This window comes from Emys orbicularis, chromosome 4 (assembly GCF_028017835.1).
Source record: "Emys orbicularis isolate rEmyOrb1 chromosome 4, rEmyOrb1.hap1, whole genome shotgun sequence".
NCBI lineage: Eukaryota > Metazoa > Chordata > Testudines > Emydidae > Emys > Emys orbicularis.
In genome coordinates this window covers 156695690-156716395 of record NC_088686.1, presented here as the reverse complement: position 1 = coordinate 156716395, position 20706 = coordinate 156695690, and the positions used below count along the sequence as shown (strand labels likewise).

At 47.1% G+C, this 20706-nt stretch overlaps 1 protein-coding gene and 1 pseudogene across 1 annotated transcript; both read left to right on the top strand.

The window, feature by feature from the left end:
- The window catches only part of LOC135877972 (up-regulator of cell proliferation-like), a 778396-nt pseudogene that overhangs the window by 81190 nt on the left and 676500 nt on the right, over positions 1-20706 (top strand).
- Positions 14638-15576, top strand: LOC135877444 (olfactory receptor-like protein OLF1). The gene has a single exon (XM_065402878.1). It carries the CDS (start codon positions 14638-14640, stop codon positions 15574-15576), a length of 939 nt encoding a protein of 312 aa, XP_065258950.1.

Here is a 20706-nt window from a genome sequence, read left to right as displayed (position 1 = left end):
CTGCCATTTTCCCTGCAACAAATCCTTCTCATGTATCAGGTCCCTCCTGACCACAGAAATGTCTGCACCCGTGTCCCTCAATCCTAGGAAGTACTTTCGCCTTAAGTTTAACAGCATGCATATGCTCACTGCTTTGTTGTGTAGAAGCAAACTTTACAAATCCTGTGTGGAAAGAGGCAGCAGCCTGGCCCTCAGACGCAGCAGCTTCATGAGTTACCTGCTGCCTGTTCCCACTCAGCAAGGGACATTTATTCCTCTGCGCTCAGTGGACTTACAATGAAAGCACCTCTTGGGCTCCTCTGCTTGTATAGGGATAAAACAGTGATTCTGCTTTCCACCAACCCTGTACCCCTCTACCCCCAACCCTGTACCCCTCTGCCAGCAGTTTATGTTTAATTGCCACTTGCGATGGCTCAAAAGAGTCTGCAAACTCAGCCAATCCACCCACTGCATCCACTTTTTTGTCCCACTAATACTGTTTTACATCATCACTGCACATATTCAGGAATTGTTCCTGAGTAAGCAAATCACATATTTCTTCCAAGCTTGTAATGCCTTTTCCCCTCACGCACTTATCTAACAAATCTCTCATTTCATTTATATAAGCCACATTACTCAATCCAGATCCCCTTTTAAGATTCCTGAATTTAACCCTGTAGGTTTCTGGTATAATCTGAAACTGTTTCAAAACCAGTGCCTTAAATTTACCATAGTTTCAAGCATCATTAATAGGCATCTTATTGAATATGTCCAGAGCTCTTCCAGTCAATTTTGCTACCAATGTGGTCATTCTTTGATTGTCAGGAACTGTATGGAGGGTGCACAGTCTCTCAAAGGTGATGAAATATTTGGCAATGTCACTCATCATACAGCGGACATAGTCATTCCCATTTGTGTATTTTTGGGGAAGTGGGGCCAGCTGCTGAAGGGTTTTGTCTCTTCCACTCCATAACAGCCAGTTCATGATTCTGGGCCTCAAGCTGGGCCTGTATTTCTCTGTCTCTTAACTCCAGGGCCAATTTGTCCCTGGCTGCCTCTGCTTCCATAGCCCTTTTGTGCGCAGTTGCCTCTGCTTCTTTGAACTTCAATTGAAACTCCCGGTCCTTTGCCTTCTCTTCTGCTTCCAGTCTGGCCAGCTCTAGTTTAGCAGCTGCCTGCACTCAGCTCAGGGGCTTCTTAGTTAACAAAGACTTTCCCAGAGCCCAGTGTTCAGCCTTTCTGGGCAGTCTGCAACTTGTGCAGTTCCAGCTTCTTCTGATCTTCACTCTTACTTATTCTGCTTATTTTTCCTGTCCCTATTTCCCTTACTCAAAATAAGGAAACAGAAAATAACAAACAAGTAACCACTTTGTCTGTTCTCCACCCACCAGACCCAAAACTCACTTAAAATCACTACCAGTGTTTCAAAGCAATCAGCTGTGCACAGATCCTGCTCAACTTTGCCACTGTCACGGGTTGGGTCACAGAAACCAATTTGGGACTGCACCCGATGTGCTGAGACTACCTCTGAGACTGTTTTCCCTGCCAGCTTTCCCTTGCCTGCTGCAAACACAGATCCAAGTCTTAACCACATCCCCCACAAGCTGCAGGCTTAAGTGAAAACATTTTATGAAGTCCTCCTGTCTCTAGTACTCAGATACCCAGCTCCCAGTGGGGTCCAAACCTCAAATAAATCCATTTTACCCTGTGTTGCCGGTCCAAAGGGCCCGAGGGGGGCAACAGCGGGGTTCGTTGCCCGGTGTGCTTCGCACTAATGAACACACCGAGGAGGAGAAGCAATCCAACTTTATTCAAGAGCTCTGAATAGGCACTAGGAGACCAACATGTCTCTAATCAAGGGCAGCACATATAAGCAAGTTTCCCCTTTTATATTCCAAGCTGTTTCTGTGCAGGCTTTGTCTGTTTCTCCCCCACTACCCCTCCCTGCCTGAGCAGTTACAGCAGACACACACATTGTGGCTTATTAGAAGATTTCCCATTCGTATGCTTATCTTCGGCCTTCGCAGGGTAAGATGTAGAGGCTTCTCCCTCCCCCTTCCGCCCGTCCTTATCTCTACTGTGTTTGTGAGCGAAACTGCAGGTGTCTGCTAGAAAAGCTGACCATCACATTTCTGCTTCAGCAGTTAGCATAGAAGTAGGTGAAAGTTCACAAGATGGAGTTCTGTGGTTCACTTAGACCCAGAGCAAGGGAGTTTCATTGGCACTTATGGCCTTCTACTCCCCCGAGTTACCTGGTAGCTATGCCTAGTGACACCAACAATCCCTCCTTTGAGAACACTCAACAAACCTTTGGCAGAGTTTTCTCATACTCTAAAGACAAAATGCGATTAAGCTCCATGCAATTGGGATCATCAATGAAAGAATATAAAGGAACTTCTGGGGAATGGGAGGTACGAATCTTACATATGAGCACTTTACAGCAAGCAAGCAAAAGGAAAAGGACAAAACATATCACAACACCTGTGAGCAAGATGCGAACAATGTCTCTCCCTAGTCCCCTTAGACCAGGTAACCAACCCCAAAGGGAATCAAAAATAGTGGGTTCCCCTTCCTGGGCCTTCCACTGGTTCAAGGCCTGTTCAGCTGACAAGATATTCTTGTTAATATCCTGTGAAAACTCTGGGACATAGGTACAACATTCTTCTCCAATAAGGGCACAGACTCCGCCCCGTGAGGCTAACACATAATCTAGGGCCTGGCGGTTTTGCAAAGCCAGCAGTCGAAGCTGGTACAGCTCAGAACTTATGCTTTTCTCTATGGCCAGGGTATCATTGGCAAACTGGGTGAGAAATTTAGACAGTCTTCTGTAGAGTTGGGTTAGCCGTCCCACCCCATAGGTAGGGAGGAATATCATCCCAAACCTGTCTCCTTCACCGATGGGTTCAATGGTAGCTCTCAAGGACCGATAGTACCTAGGGCGACCTGAGGGAGCCTGGGTGAGAACACGGAGGGGAGGAGTGAGATAGCCTTTGTAACAGCTACCATGCCAACCATGAGGGAGCCATTTATAGGCACTATTACCACAAACCCAGAATGCTTCACCATAACTAGCCTTTCCATTGTTACCTTGTAGATCCCGTAGGGTGCCTTGTGGGGAAAGGGCAAAGAATGCAGCGCTGGTTTGCCAACCGGTGGCATTTAGTAAAGGAACAGTGAGACTTATACCAGGACCAATATAAAATCTACACCTACTAATGCCTGCAAACCAGGTATGATTACTTGTACTGGCTTGCTGATAACATATGAGACCAGTGGGTGGAGAGCGTAAACAAATAGGCTGGGGCTTAAGAGTGCTACTATAGTGGGAATTCCAAGAGCCATTGTGTAGGCCATAAGGAGCTTCCGCAGTAGAATTAGATCGCAAACTTAAATTGTCAGAGGTGCTACTGCTGGTAACCATCCACCTTTGACAATAGTCTGACCAATTTTGGGGAACTACTCTCCAGGGCAATCCCGCCGAATGGTGGGGAGTCTGGGCACATATCCAACAGTGGGAGAGATTGAACTCACGGGCAAAGGCAATTTTTAGGGCCTCGTATGTGTTGGTAGCCATGTCTGCAGGGATGGCTCCCCATCCTGCATGCGATGTGGATGAAACATTAGGTAACAGAAGGAGTGCTTCTGTGACAAAAAGAAATGTTGTGAGAGACCCTAAACCTGAACCCATATTGTGATTACAATAACCCAAATGCCCAGAAGATAAGAATTATTGATACCAAACAAATCAAAAAATAAAAGGACCAGGACCATAGGTTAGGTCGGCCTTCTGTGAATAGATAAAACCAATGCTCAGGGTTCTCGCGGGGAGTGTGCTGTGGCTGTTCAGAGATATCACAAAGCATTCCCAGTGACCCTTACTGTCTTTTGAATAACAGCTTAAGTCCCAAATCGTCACTGGCAGTCTTCTCTGCAGGCTGGACAGTCCACTGTTCAGGAGTGGGTACTGCTTTCAGTCAAGAGTGATGAATCCAGTTCTTGTGTCCTCCGACCTTTGCCGCTGTGTGGGAAACAAGCAGGACGGTGTGGGGTCCCTTCCACTTCTCTTGGAGAGGCTCGTCCCTCCAGGTCCGCACGAGTACAGAATCGCCTGGCTGCAAGGAGTGGAGCGGGGCATCCAGCAGAAGAGGCTGTGAATCTTTGGTGTATCTGTGAAGAGAAGAAAGAACAGCAGACAGAGAGCACATGTAATGAGACAAAAAAACCACACCCCATCTCCCACTCCCCTGCCAGAACCGGTGTACCATTCAGAGGCCATGCCCTTCCAAACATAATCTCGAAGGGACTAAGCCCTAACCTGCCCTTAGGGAGCGCACGAATGCAGAGTAACACAAGGGGCAAAGCATCAGGCCACCTAAGAGAGGCCTCCTGACAGACCTTTGAGAGGTGTCGCTCGAGTGTCTGATTTGTGCGTTCCACTACTCCACTGGCTTGTGGTCGCCATGGTGTGTGGAGCTTCCAGGGGATTTGCAGAGCACTTGATATCTTTTGAACAACTTGAGATGTGAAGTGTGTTCCGTTATCAGATTCCATCCACTGGGGGAGGCCGAAGCGAGGAATGATCTCCTTGACAAACTTAAGAGCCACCGTTTTGGCAGTGTTGTTACGACATGGGAAGGCCTCAGGCCATCCACTGAATCGATCCACCAAGACGAGGAGGTACCTGTACCCTTGGGTCCTGGGAAACTCAGTAAAGTCTATTTGCTACACCAATCCTGGGCCTGGGGTAGGTTCCAGAGTGGCTGGCAACACTGCTACTCCTGGTCGAGGTTTGTTCTTTTGGCAGATTAAACATTCAGCCTGTACCTGTGATGCTAGGGGTTTAAGTCCAGAGGTTAGAAAATACTTATTCATAAGCTGGGTAAGAGCCTCTCTGCCTGCGTGGGTGGTTTAATGCAGTTTCTGCAACACTGGTCGGATTAGGCCCTTGGGCAAGAGGATTTTTCCCTCTGTGGAATAAAGCCATCCCTCCTTTTCCTGGAGACCGAGCCTGTCAACCAGGTTTCTGTCCTCATGGGAGTAGTGAGGAGCTGCAAGCTCACCTACTGATGGGATGAGGGCATGCATTTGGGCATTCTCCTCTGTTGGTGACTTCAGGGTAGCAGCGCGCTTGGCTTCCCTGTCTGCTCTGGCATTGCCCTTGGTTACATCTTGATCTTCCCTTTGATGGGCTTTGCAATGTACCACTGCTACTGCTGCAGGGAGTTGTACCGCTTCTAACAGCCGGAGAATTTGAGACCCATGCTTAACCGGAGAGCCTTGGGCTGTTAGCATTCCCCTTTGCTTCCACAAACCAGCGTGAGCATGCAATACCCCAAAAGCATACTTTGAGTCAGTAAAAATATTAACCCGTTTGTCTTTTGCCAGCTCGAGTGCACGAGTCAGGGCCACTAGTTCAGCAAGTTGGGCAGATGTCCCAGCAGGTAAACTCTCAGCTTCCATGGTATCGTGGAGAGACACAACAGCATAACCAGCCCGCCTTTGCCCATCTACAACAGTACTACTGCCATCGGTATACCATTCCAAGTCAGCATTTGGGAGTGGTTGATCTTTTAAATCTGGGTGGCTGGAGTAATGGGCATCTATGATTTCCAGACAGTCATGTTCCTGCTTTTCTGTTTCTGGTAGCAGGGTAGCTGGATTAAGGGAGGGACAGGTTTGCAGGGTAACTTCAGGATTCTCTAACAGTTTTGCCTGGTACCGAGCAACCCGAGCCTGTGTGAGCCAAAGACCACCCTTAGTATCCAACAGGGCTTGGACCATATGGGGAATATACACTTGCACAGTTCCTCCCAGTGTCAGTTTTTCAGCTTCCCCAAGCACGAGGGCAGTGGCTGCGACCGCTCTCAAGCATGCTGGCCACCCCTTTGCAACTTGATCCAGTTGTTTAGAGAAATATGCCACGGGACGTTTCCAGGCACCTAATAGCTGAGTAAGCACTCCCAGGGCTATCCCTTTCCTTTCATGCACATACAGTTGGAATGGCTTAGAGAGATCTGGCAGATCCAGGGCTGGGGCTTCTATCAGCTTCCTTTTCAAGATTTTAAATGCCCTGTCCGCTTCTGGGGACCAGTGAAAGGGGTCATGATCCGCTCCCTTAACACATTCATACAGAGGTTTAGCCCACAGTCCAAACTCTGGGATCCATATTCTGCAAAAGCCTGCCATGCCCAAAAATGCTCTGAGCAGTTTACGGTTGCTAGGGATAGGAACTTGGCAGATAGCCTCCTTTCTATCATTTGAGAGTCGTCTCTCCCCCTGCCTGATGTGAAATCCCAGATATTGAACTTCAGGGAGTGCAATTTGAGCTTTGCTTTGAGCTACCCTGTATCCTCGGAGTCCAACAAAGTTCAGGAGACTCACAGTAGCTTTGAGACAAGGGATTAGACCCACAGCAGCAATTAGCAAATCATCTACATATTGCAGGAGCAGGGCTTTGTCCTCATTGTCCCACTCCTCCAAGTTTCTGGCCAGAGCCTGGCCCAACAGAGTGGGGGAATTTTTAAATCCCTGGGCCAATACTATCCAGCAAAGCTGCTTTTTAACCCTTCTGTTGTCCTCCCACTCGAAGGAGAATATCTCCTGAGATTGGGTGTCGACTGGAATTGTGAAAAAAGCGTCTTTTAAATCTAGGACCGAGAAATGGGAATACTGCCCCCCTATAGAGTCCAGCAGTGTATACGGGTTTGGAACCAGGGGGTGCAGAGTCTTAACCTTGACTGCCCTGAGGTCCTGTACCAGCCGATACGTGCCATTGGGCTTTTGTATGGGCAGAATGGGGGTGTTCCAAGCTGACTGGCATTCTCATAGTACACCGTACTCTAGGAACCGATCTATAGTCTCTTGCAGTCCCTCTCTGGCTTCCCTCTTAATCGGATACTGTTTGATTCGCACTGGGCTTTTTCCTGGGAGGAGCTGAATATGAACAGGGGTTTGACGGGTTGCTTTCCCTTGGACCCCTGATGCCCAGACAAGGGAATACACCTGGTCCTCCCACTGGCTCCACTCTGGGGCTTGCATAGCTGAGGGTTCAACTGCAAGGGTCATTATCCAAGCATTCTCAGGGGGTAAGGTGAGGGTTATATCATCTTCAGTGAAATGCAGGGTGGCACCTAAGCGACAAAGCAGGTCCCATCCTAGCAGTGGTGTTGGACAATCAGGGATGTAAACCAGCTTGTGTGATACAGTTCTGTTTCCCAAGGCACATTCTGCTGGGGCATACACTGGGCACTTGGTTCCTTTCCCTGTGGCACCCACCACAGTGAGGGAGCCTGCCACAGGCAGTTGCAGGGGTTCATTTACGGCGGTTCGTGCAGCTCCAGAGTCTATTAAAAAGTCTATGTCCGAATGTCCCACCCTCATTTTTACTCTGGGTTCCGGGGGTAGGATGGTCCATCTCCCCTGACACCCCTATTCTTGATCCTCCGCTGCCATCATAGGGGTACCTTCCCTTTCAGGGCATTCATTTTTCCAATGTCCCTCCTTTCGGCATATGGCACACTGGTTGCGAACCAGGCGCCTTTCCTGGGGACTGGGGCACCCACATCCACGGCCTCTCACTCCCCGGCCCCTTCCACCTCTCTGTGGCCTTCCTCTGCCGCCGGCCTGCACCGCTGCTACCATCATTTTCACTTGCCTCTTTTCCTTCTCTCCCTCTCTAAGGCTATAAGCCCTATTTGCAGTCTCCAAAATCTGAGCCATAGACATTCCCATTAAATCCTCCTTTTTCTGCAGTTTCCTTTTAATATCCGGGGCCGCACGGCTGGTGAAGATACCCTTTATAATTGCCTCAGTTGCCTGATCATCTGGGTTTGCACTAGTAGTTTGCCTGATGGTATCCCGAATACGCTGCAGGAAAGCCCCTGGACTTTCTTTTGAGTCCTGGATTAGTTCATACGGCTTGGCCCAATTGTTATGTCTGACAGCTGAGTGTCGGAGGCCATGCATAAGCAGTTCCTTATAGGAGTTAAGCAGCCTCAAATCCCCCTCCTCATTCGGATTCCACCGGGGGTCCACTAGGGGGACAGCGACCTCCGGCAAGGGCTTGCCTTCTCTATCCTCATTATGCCTCTTCTGTGCCTCCTCCCTAGCCTTAGCTATAACCTGATTCCGCTCCACTTCAGACAACAAGGTTCTCATCAGTATATTGCAATCATCCCAGTCAGGCTTATGGCTAGCCAGACACCCTTCAAAGATTGAAATAAACCTGCTTGGATTCGTCGAGAACTCCCCTGCCTCTGCCTTAAAAGCAGCTAGGTGTACAGGGTTAAAAAGAACATGAGAAAACACTGACACAATCTGGGCTGCACGCTCCTGTGTTCCTGGACGGGCTACCACATTCTCAGTAATCAACGGATACAATCCCACCGACGGGGTACTCTCTGGAGCCTGTGGGGGTGCTGGAGCCGAAGGGGATACCGATTCTGCCATTACAACTGTGGGAGGGTGCTGAGGATTAGCAGCAGGTACTACCGAGCCTGTCGGAGTCAAATGGCACTTGTGCAAAATATCAGTCCTATTTCTTAACATCATAAACGTATACGCATAGAGATGTTCATTCTATTTACCTGTTCTCTGACAAAACAAAAGTAACTGAAGGATTGTGTTGTAATTAAGTGATCCTTCCGGTGGCCACCTTTCTTGGCACTAGCTGATATTGAGGCCAATCAACTGTACAGAACCTTTTCAATTTACTTTTAATCAACTGGTCCGATCCAAACACTTTCCAGTTCACCAGAATGCATTCTAAGGGTGTACACTGTACCCTGCCGGCTGTACTCTGTCCCTGCCCCATACTCTAGGGAGACACTGGGCGTCTCCAGGTCAAAACAGGTAAAGTCCCCACTGGACTGTTCCTACCTTATCCAAGGGTCCGGTTCTGCACTGTCACCCACAGCTGCTTCTCCACTGTCTGTGTGCGTTGCACCGTTGTGCCTTCCGGGGTCGAGCAAACCACGTCTCCGCCGAGGCCCCCGATGAAGTCACCGGTGCGCGCTGGGCGTCGGTCATCGCTGTAATCCGTCGGCCGCCAGGAGGGATCCAGGCAAGGCTAAATTTCAGCCTCGAGCCCACCCAGGGATGCCAAAACTGTTGCCGGCCCAAAGGGCCCGAGGGAGGCAACAGCGGGGTTCATTGCCCGGTGTGCTTCGCACTAATGAACACACCGAGGTGGAGAAGCAATCCAACTTTATTCAAGAGCTCTGAATAGGCACTAGGAGACCAACATGTCTCAATCAAGCGCAGCACATATAAGCAAGTTTCCCCTTTTATATTTCTGTTATATAAGCTGTTTCTGTGCAGGCTTTGTCTGTTTCTCCCCCACTACCCCTCCCTGCACGAGCAGTTACAGCAGACACACACATTGTGGCTTATTAGAAGATTTCCCATTCGTATGCTTATCTTCGGCCTTCGCAGGTTAAGACGTAGAGGCTTCTCCCCCTTCCCCCCGTCCTTATCTCTACTGTGTTTGTGAGCGAAACTGCAGCTGTCTGCTAGAAAAGCTGACCATCACATTTCTGCTTCAGGCTGCTTCAGCAGTTAGCATAGAAGTAGGTGAAAGTTCACAAGATGGAGTTCTGTGGTTCACTTAGACCCAGAGCAAGGGAGTTTCATCGGCACTTATGGCCTTCCACTCCCCCGAGTTACCTGGTAGCTATGCGTAGTGACATCAACACCTGTATAAAGCTTATACAGGGTAAACTCTTGAATTGTTCGCCCTCTATAACACTGATAGAGAGATATGCACAGCTGTTTGCTCTCCCCCCCCCCCCCGAGGTATTAAAACATACTCTGGGTTAATAAATAAGTAAAAAGTGATTTCATTAAATACAAAAAGTAGGATTTAAGTGGTTCCAAGTAATAACAGAATAAAGTAAATTACCAAACAAAATAAAACAAAACACGCAAGTCTAAGACTAATACAGTAAAAACTAAATGCAGGTAAATCTCACCCTCAGAGATGTTCCAATAAGCCTCTTTTACAGACTAGACTTAATCCTAGTCTAGGTCCAGCAATCACTCACACTCCTGTAGTTACTGTCCTTTGTTTCAGTTTCTTTCAGGCATCTCCTTGGGGTGGAGAGGCTGTCTTTTGTGCCAGCTGAAGACAAAACAGAGGGGTTTCCCCAGGGGCTTATATAGTCTCTCTCCTGTGGGTGGAAACCCCTTCCCCTCTCCCATACAGAATCCAGCTCCAAGATGGAGGTTTGTAGTCACATGGGCACGTCACATGTCCATACATGACTCAGTTCCTTACAGGCCGATGCCACATTCCCTGGAAAGCTCAGATGTGGATTGGCGTCTCTCAAAGTTCATTGTTAGCTTAAGTGTTTCTTGATTGGGCAGTTACTGAGAATAGTCTTTTCTCAAGAAGCTGACCAACTGCTTCACTGAGGCTACTTAAAATCAAACAAGTACCTAGCCAGTATTCATAACTTCAAATACAAAAATGAGATATGCATGCAAATAGGATGAATATGTCCAGCAGATCATAACCTTTGCAGAGATATGTTACATGGCCTATCTAGCATAAAACATATTTCAGTTATATCATATTTACACTTATAAGCATATTACTAGAAAGCATTATGGGGTGCAACATCACACTCTGTTTCACCGACTATACGTTATAGGAAATAAATAATATTAATAAAAGAATAATCGAGAGGGAGCTGGCATGCTCCGAGACATTTTGTAGCAGCATCTGCAGAGATGCTGGAGAGATCTTCAGTGTTAACCACCAGTTTGGGGAATATCCTCCTTTTTGCAGCCTGCCCTGACCTTGGCATTTTCAGTGAGGGCTGCCCCAGGCACCTCCGGGTCACAGGAGGCAGAGAAGCCAGGAGGAGGATTTATGAGCATGACTCCTAGAGGAAATAGGGGCATAGTGTTTCCTGGGCACAGACCTGGTGTGACAGACTTGGGAGTTTATGAATACAGAGATTGCTGGCTGTTGGTTGTTTCTACTGGTGTTCAGGGAAGCAGGACTTTGCGTCCATTCTTTGTAACCTCTCCCCCATGGATTACACCAAAGAATATAGCTGACTTGTATCATTTTTCCTCCTAATACAATCAACCCTGCAATGCCTCACAGCTTGGCACCACTTAGGAGAAGGGGGCACCCACATGCCCTGAAGCACTGATAATACCAGCCAAGACTGCACACCCATGGGGGATAATTTCTGCTACCATAGTGAAGAAGGGAAGAGTCATCACTGGGCCTGCCATGGATCTCCTTGTGGGGAGGTGATGACCACAATGTCCTTTTGCATCTGCAGCCATGGATCAGTGCATGGGCCCATCCCTGTGGTGACCTCACCCTTTCATGTCAATCGGACACTACTGTCAGTCAGCACCACACCTTTGGTGTTACTGGGATATTTTCTTGATTGGTGGCTGTGACATACCAGGGTCCAACCCAGACTAATCAGCAGCTGTGTCACACCTGCCTGCAACCTGGCAATGCCTTGTTGAACGGGCTTCCACCTGGGTCACTCACAAACAACCGTCTAGCAGGCAAATCACACCCTGAGCGTGTGTGTGTAACTGCAGCCTGGCCAGGAATAGTTGGGTTACACTCAAGCTCTCACCATCCTTGGTTATACTGCAGGGTGACCACAACACACTCCCCACTCCCTCCCGAAATGTATGTCCTGTATAGCCCAGTCCTCTCCTGGACAATACAAGTTACATTGTCCATTATTTCTTTAACTGCACTAATATGAATGCAACTTAGCTTCTCAGACACTTCTATTTAAACACACTGGATTCGATAAAACAACCCCGCCGCAAAGTTTATTGACTACAAAGATAGATTTTAAGTGAGTGCAAATAAGGAGGCATAGAAGTCAGACATGGTTACAAAAAAAAAAAAAATAAAGCTAGAATGCAACCTGTGCCTAAGTTAACAAATAAGGTAAAATTCAAAGCAAATGTTTCCTCAGCACATGCTTTCAGCAGTCTTACTGACCAAATTTCTTAGGTCAGGACCCCTCTCCCAGTCCAATGGCTTCTTCCTTTATCCCTTCAGATGCAGTGAATCAGTGGGCAGAGGCAGAGATAGAGAGAGAGAGTGAGCGGTGCTTTCGGATGTTTGCCCCTTCTTTTTATAGTCCTATCTCCGCTTTGAGAAACATTTTCACCTGGTACCAGAAGACAAAATGTCTATGTAGAAGGATGTTCCCTGCTGCTTTTTCCTCACCTTTTTGGTCTTCCTTTGTTTGCCTTCCTGCTTGATGACTCTGGTTACTCTTTAGATAGAAAATTAAGCAGTGCACACATTTCTTTGTTTAAGACAGACCAGTTTGCCAGCCTGAGTTTGGAACATGTATTAATAACCTGATACAGTATCATCTTATAACTTCACGCACAGTAACTCCTCACTTAACATTGTAGTTATATTCCTGAAAAATGCAACTTTAATTCTTATGAGGAAATTGAATTGGCTTAACATCATTTTGCTTAATGTAAATGGGGTGGTTAGGTTCCACAGAATTTTTTTTTTTTGCCAGACAAAAGGCATTATATACATTTAAAAAAAAATTAACAAGCAATTTAATACAGGTATAAGTTTTTAAAGAAACAGTTTAATACTACAATCATCATTGCTGAATATGAAGCAATGGGAGGAGCCCCCGCCTAACCCCACACAGGCACAGCCCAGTGGCACTGCAGACAATGAGGCAGGCAAGGAGGCTGAAGGTCCGGTAGGTAGGAGAAGCAAGTTGCACAGCAGCAGCGGCAGCTTCCCCTACTGTGCAAGCACCAGGGGCTTAACCCTCGGCCCACCCACTCCACCCCTTCCCCCAAGACCCCACCCTTAAGCTGCCTCCTCTCCCCCCACCTCCTCCCCCTTTACTCCGCATGCCGCATCCTCGCTCTTCCCCCTCCCTCCCCTGCCTCCTAAATGCCGCAAATCAGCTGATTGCCGTGGGCAGGAGGGGGGAGGAGAAGGGGGAAGACGCTGATCTATGCAGTCCGCCGGCGGGAGGCACTGCGGTGGCGTAGGGGAGCTGATAGGGGGGCTGCCAGCTGTGGACAAAGCAGGCAGCCAAACAACGTTATAGCGAAACATTGCAGAACTTTAAACGAGCAGCTTCTGTAATGGAGCGGGAAAGTAAGATCGAAACAACGTTAAGCGAGAGGACGTTAAGTGGAGAGTTACTGTACATTATCAAATATATTGTATTAATATTTGCAATGAAAGCATGATTTCTAGTTGACTCATAGCTTTATTTAGCATCTTAAAGCTGAGCTCTGAGTGCAGATAATATGCATGCAAGAGGGATAGTTTTGTGAACTGCAGAAATCCGTAGCATGCTGTGGTCTCCTCCTGAGCTTCTCTGGTCATCATGTGGTCTCCATCATGCACAATGAGTGAACCTATCCTTCCTACTTTGGGGAGTAACCTAGCAAAGGAAGGACATAGGATACCATGGGTGACTGGCATGCTATAAATAGCTAGATAATCTGGGATACTCTTACACATCTTACAGGTTTTACATTCCACCTATTGGGGCCAGGACACTGAGGTGATTCTGAAACCAGGGATGACTGACAAGATATCAGTTACAGCTGCAAACAATTAGTACATTTCACCTGTATGTAACTTTCTGTTCCTTTGATTCAAAATTTGTTGAAAATTTTTTATGAGACGTGTTTTTCATGGGAAATTGGATTTTCCATTCAACTATTTTTTCCATGAAATTATCTTTTACTTGGAAATTATAAGTTTCCCATCAAAATACTAAACTCCCCATCTCCCTAAACTATGGCTGTGGGACTCTGGTGATGTTCCAGTGAAGTACAGCAAGAGGAGAGACCATCATGCATCATGGGGTATGTGGTCCAGCCTGGGAGCCTGGCCCATAGAAGAGATTGGTGCTGTGTGGTATCTGATACACCCCTGTGGTATTTCTGAGCAAAAAGATTTCGGTCTCCACAAACAAACCTCCTTTGTGGATCAGCTCTACACAGTACCCGGCTTGCACTGAAAACAGCAGGATGAAATATACCCCTAACCTCATACTCTGGAACTCTGGTAGAAATTGCATCATTTAATAACACAGTAGAAAAGAGTGGGCCAAATTAATCCCCAGGGCATGAATTAAACCGAAGGTGGCTTTGGTTCACTGAATGCATTAATTAGGTGTTATGGCTCTCTTAGCTCAGGTATTCCCAGTTGCTCCAGGAATCATGTCCCATAGATCACACTTCTCAGTATAAAACTTCCCGATTGATCCAAACTGGCAGTTTCTGTTGATGGGGAAACGCCACCACATCTCTCTCTTCTCAGCAGGTATGTGTTATTATCCTGAATTACAGTCACACACACACACATACAAACATCATGGTGATCAGCAGGTATTAAATTCAAGACCTCCAGGACTAAAAGCCTCAGCCCCAACTCCTACCCCTGACTGAGACGATTTTCACCCTGATTCTCTTACACCAGAGTCACAAGTCATTGTTTGCTGCTCGGATTAGTGAACAGGAGTCTTCATATGTGGGGCATGATTAACCTGCGTGTCAGTGTATTTACGCAGTGTGTATTTTATCAAACAACTGGAATGACAAGCTGTGAACATCCGCACCATCCACCTGCCCACATCTCTGTAGCTGCCTGATCTCTGTTCAGAGGAGATGGAAAAGGGAAATCACTCGGAGGTGACTGAGTTCATTCTCTCAGGACTGACTGATCGTCCGGAGCTGCAGGTCCTCCTGTTTGGGGTGTTCCTAGTGGTTTATGGTATCACCCTGGTGGGAAATGGTGGGATGATCTTGTTAATCACCATTGATCCCCGACTCCACAGCCCCATGTACTTTTTCCTCAGTAATTTGTCTTTCTGTGACCTCTGCTATTCCTCGATAATTTCCCCTAAGATGCTGCAAAATTTCTTAGCTGAGAGGAAAAGCATTTCTTACACTGCCTGCGCTGTGCAACTATATCTCTCAATTGTTTTTGGAGATATTGAGTGCCTGTTGCTGGCTGTGATGGCATATGACCGTTACGTGGCCATCTGTAACCCACTGCTCTATACGGTCACCATGTCCAGGCAGCTTTGTAAACAGCTAGTGGCTGGGGTGTATGCTGTGGGGTTTGTGGATTCAATGATATATACGTGTTTTACATTTCAGCTGTCATTCTGCAGCTCCAACATCATCAATCATTTCTTCTGCGACATCCCCCCACTGTTGGCGCTCTCCTGTTCTGACACCCGCATCAATGAGATTGTGATGTTTGTTTTTATGAGCTGCATTATAGTGAGCAGCCTTGTGACTGTCCTCCTCTCCTATGTCTATATCATCTCCACCATCCTGCTGATCCGCTCTGCCGAGGGCCGGCGCAAAGCCTTCTCCACCTGCACTTTCCACTTGACTGCTGTAGCCCTGTATTTTGGCACCCTCCTCTTCATGTATTTACGTCCCACCTCCAGTTATTCCATGGACACAGACAAAGTAGCCTCAGTGTTTTACATGGTGGTGATCCCTATGTTGAACCCCCTCATCTACAGCCTGAGGAACACGGAGGTGAAGGATGCCCTGAAGAGAGCAATGAATAAACTCCTAACCAATTCTTGAATCTGTTTAACTCTTTATTCATTTAGTGATGGGGAGTGGAAACAGGTGAATTCAATTCCCAGCCCATTGCAATGTAATTTTGCAGAGCCGGTGGGAGTATTGTTCATTATTATATTGTCATTATTTTTAATTTGTTTGTATTCCAACAAGGTCTGCAGGCCCCAAATGAGATCAGTGGACAAAATACGGGAGGAATCACAGGTCCAGAAAGAGAGATTGATTCTTAAACTGGTGGCTAGGGGCACCCACCTGGAGGGTGAGATGCTCAACTTCATGTCTCTGTTCCAAGGGTCATTTAATTAGTTATCCACAATAGAAGAACTTTGAAAGGAGAGATTGAGAGCAACCGAGACTGGAATTGCACATCACTCAGGGGCTGGGATGCTGTCTGGAAATGCAGGAAACCCAAGTGCAGAGTGTAATGGGTTCGGTCCCAGAGACCCCCATTGGGACTGTCAACTGATGTGCTGAAATTACCTCTGATCGCATTTTCCCTGCCAGCCTGGACCTCCAGAACCCTGCCTTGTTGAGCCAGACATGCTAGCCTGCTGCAGCACAGACCCAGGGTCTTGGCCATGACCCCAAAGCTGGAGATCTAGATTGAAACCAGCTCAGCAGGATACCTGTCTCCAGCACGGTGACACCCAGCTCCCAACGGGATCTGAACCCCAAATAAGTCCATTTTACTCTGTATAAAGCTTATGCAGGGTAAATGATAAATGTTCACCATCTATATCACTGCAAGAGAGATATGCACAGCTGTTTGCCACCCAAGGTAACAATTACTTAGACTGAGTTTATAAATAAACAAAAGTGATTTTATTAACTATAAAAAGAAGCATTTAAGTGGTTTTAAGTAGTAACAGACAGAACAAAGTAAATCACAAAGTAAAATAAAGCAAAACACGCAAGGCGAAGCTTAATACACTCAGAAATCAGTTACTAATGTTAACTTCTCACCCCAGTTGTTACTTCAGGTAAAATCCTTCTCAGGTCAGATAGAAAAGACTGGACTCAAGTCAGAAAAGGTCACCCACCCCTGTGGTTACAGTCCTTTTGTTTCCAGGTGCTTGCAGGTATCTCTGTGGGGTGGGGAGGCCATCTCTTCAGCCAGCTGAAGACACTCATTGTTTGCTTCTCCCACTTTATATAGCACTTCCTTAAGGTGGAAAACCTTTGTTTGGAAACCCCCCCCCCCTGGAAAAGTACCAGCTTCAAGATGGATTTCAGTATCAGGTGACATGGTTACATGTCACTGTAAGACCCCAGTCTCCATTCTTCCTGCTTTGTCCCACACATACACAGGAACGCTTGCAGGTAAACAGCCATTCACAGTTCATTTTTTCTGAAGCACCCTTAATGGACTCCACTTAATATGTCTCCATCAGTGATACAAGTTTATATCTTATTCTCCTAACTCCAGATATTGAAATGGTCCATGTAAACAAATAGGATGAACACACTTAGTAGATTATGGTCTTTATAATGATATGTTACATGGGGCACTTAGCATAAAGCATATTCCAGTTATGTCATATTCAGAAGCATATTTTCAGAAAGCATATGGAGTGCAGTGTCACACATGGCTTTGCCCAGCACTGGACAGAAGGGGGAACTGAACCCGGATCTCCCACCTCACAGGTGAACACCCCAACTACTGAGCTAAAAATTACAAAGGGAAAGACCACCACCGCCTCTTACAGTGGCCATGTTGCAACCAGCACCTAAATCCTGCCCCCGCACACACACACTGTTCTGGGACAAAGCTATTAGGAGAATCTGTAACACATTTGTGAATAGTTTCAGGTCAATCCAAATGGTATTGTTTTTGACAATAAATTATTAGTCCAGAAGAAATTCACCCATTTCTAGACAGCTTTGTGTTCCAATGCTGGGAATTTACTTAAAGAGACATTTGAAGAGGTGACCAACAAATAAAGTAGAATACATTCACCTCAGTTTTGTATCATATTAAAAAGACCTCACGGGAGAGACAGCGATCCAGACCAGCTGATGTTCTGGCCCTCTGTGTTCCATTTCCACAAGGAAAGTCATGGCAAAAACATTAATTGCATGTGCTGTGCACACCTGTTGTCCTGGGAGCAAAGATGTTCCAGGGAGCAAATTTCAAAGTCATCAAAGCCAAATTTAACTTCTGCTGCCCAAGGAAGCAACTACAGAGGTTTTAAGGGTAACGTCGGTGTGGTTAGCAAACAGGGGAAGACTCATCTCCAAGTCTGATTTTAGGGTTCTGAGCAGGTACTGGTTCCGTCCACAACTCATTGTAAGTGAAGGGAGGAAAAACAAAGAGGTACCACCAAGTTATGGGCAAGTTATGGGCAAGCAAGTCAGTTTCAGAGAATGTCGGCCTTTAATTGAAATGAGCCGTTCATTTGAGGGGAAGGAAGGAATTATCCCGAGAGGAGAAATTTCAACGTTTTTGAACATATTTACCTATCAAAAGCAGGAAAGAGCTTTACCAAAGGAGAGAGAAGAGTTATTGGAAAAGTAGAGACAAATAGCTTTAAGAGGAAGGGGGAAAACTCCCCCATCGATTCAGAGAATGTCTATACTAAGGCCATTACATTGACTCAGCTATGGTGTGCAGCAGCTCCATAGTGTAGATGCTTTCCACATTGATGGAAGGGTTTTTCCTTCAATGTAGTTAATCCACATCTCCGAGGCAGTAGCTCCGTCAATGGAAGAATTACACTGAGGGTCAGCACAAGCTAACTGCCTCGCACAGGGTGTGAAAAGTCCCCCCTCCCTCTATTGATCTAATTTTTAAGCATAAACCAGGCCTCAGAGAAGCTGTCAACCAAAAAGACCAGTTGGGAAATCCAGTCCTATCTCCCTGCCAGGGCAGCAGAATCCCCTTCGGTTCTTTTTGTTCAGGCTAGTTGGAAATATTCCAGCTGTCCCAGCTTCCCAGTAGAGATTATTCTGCATTCTGATTGAGCTCAGTGTCTGGCTGTGTGTGTGTAGTGGACACTCTGTGTGTATGTGCGTTTGGTGTGCATTGTGCACTCTGTGTGTGCATGTGTTGGGGGGTACAGTGGAGCTGAATGTCAAGTCTAGGCAGGTGTGTGTCCCTTGCCCTCCCCAGTGCTCAGGCTGGTGTCCCCCCTCCTCCCAATGCAGGGCTCCTTGTGAGGTCATTGAATCATAGGACTGGAAGGGACCTCGAGAGGTCGTCTAGTCCAGTCCCCTGCACTCATGGCAGGACTAAGTATTATCTAGACCATCCCTGACAGGCGTTTGTCCAACCTGCTCTTAAAAATCTCCAGTGGTGGAGATTCCACAAACTTCCTGGGCAATTTATTCCAGTGCTTAGCCACCCTCACTGTTGGGATGTTTTTCCTAATGTCCAACCTAAACCACCCTTGCTGCAATTGAAGTCCATCAGTTCTTGTCCTATCCTTTCCCCTGCATGTTGTTTTGCAGTTTTATTCCTAAACTCTGTTTCACGGACTATAAATTATAGGAAATAAATAAAATGAACAAAAGAATCAGAATGAAGCTGGCATGCTCGCAGATCTTTTGTAGCAGCATCTGCAGAGACGCTGCAGAGATCTTCAGTGTTAACCACCAGTTTAGGGAATATCCTCCTTTTTGCAGCCTGCCCTGACCTTGGCATTTTCAGTGAGGACTGCCCCAGGCACCTCCAGGTCACTGGGGGCAGAGAAGCCAGGAGGAGGATTTATGAGCATGACTCCTAGAGGAAATAGGGGCATAGTGTTTCCTGGGTACAGACCTGGAGTGACAGACTTGGGAGTTTCTGAATACAGAGGTTGCTGGCTGTTGGTTGTTTCTACTGGTGTTCAGGGAAGCAGGACTTTGCGTACATTCTTTCTAACCTCCCCCTCCCCGCGGCATGGATTATACCAAAGAACGTAGCTGACTTCTATAATCAATTTTTCCTCCTAATACAATCAACCCTGCAATGCCTCACAGCTTGGCACCACTTAGTAGAAGGGGGCACCGACATGCTCCAGAGCACTGATAATACCAGCCAAGCTTGCACCCAAATGGGGGATAATTTCTGTTACCATAGTGAAGAAGGGAAGAGTCATCACTGGGTCTGCCATGGATCTCCTGGGGGGAGGTGATGACCACAATGTCCTTGTGCATCTGCAGCCATGGATCAGTGCATGGGCCCATCCCTGTGGTGACCTCACCCTTTCATGTCAATTGGACACTACTGTCAGCCAGCACCACACCTTTGGTGTTACTGAGATATTTTCTAGGTTGGTGGCTGTGACATACCAAGGTCCAGCCCAGACTAATCAGCAGCTGTGTCACACCTGCCTGCAAGCTGGCAATGCCTTGCTGAAGGGGCTTCCACCTGGGTCACTCACAAACAACCGTCTAGCAGGCAAATCATACCCTGAGCGTGTGTGTGTAACTGCAGCCTGGCCAGGAATAGTTGGGTTACACTCAGGCTCTCACCATCCTTGGTTATACTGCAGGGTGACCCCAACACACTCCCCAGTCTTCGATTTCCCTCCCGAAATGTATGTCCTGTGCTGCCCAGTCCTCTCCTGGACAATACAAGTTACAGTGTCCATTATTTCTTTAACAGCAGTAATATCCATGCAACTTAGGCTAGGTCCACACTACCCGCCTGATTCGGTGGGTAGGGATCGATCTTCTGGGATCGATTCATCGCTTCTCATCTGGACGCGATAAATCGATCCCAGAAGCGCTCCCCCGTCGACTGCGGAACTCCTGCTTGCCGAGAGGAGGAAGCGCTGTCGACGGGAGAGCTTGCCTGCGCCGCGTGGGCCCGCAGTAAGTAAACTTAGTTCGATCTAGGAAACGTCGACTTCAGCTACACTATTCTCGTAGCTGAAGTTGCGTTTCCTAGATCGATCTCCCGCCCCAGTGTGGACCAAGCCTTAGTTTCTCAGACACTTCTATTTAAACACACTGGATTAGATAAAACAACCCCCCCCCCAAAGTTTATTGACTACAAAGATAGATTTTAAGTGAGTGCAACTAAGGAGGCATAGAAGTCAGACATGGCTACAAAAAAAAATAAAGCTAGAATGCAACGTGTGCCTAAGTTAACAAATAAGGTGAAATTCAAAGCAAATGTTTCCTCAGCACATGCTTTCAGCAGTCTTACTG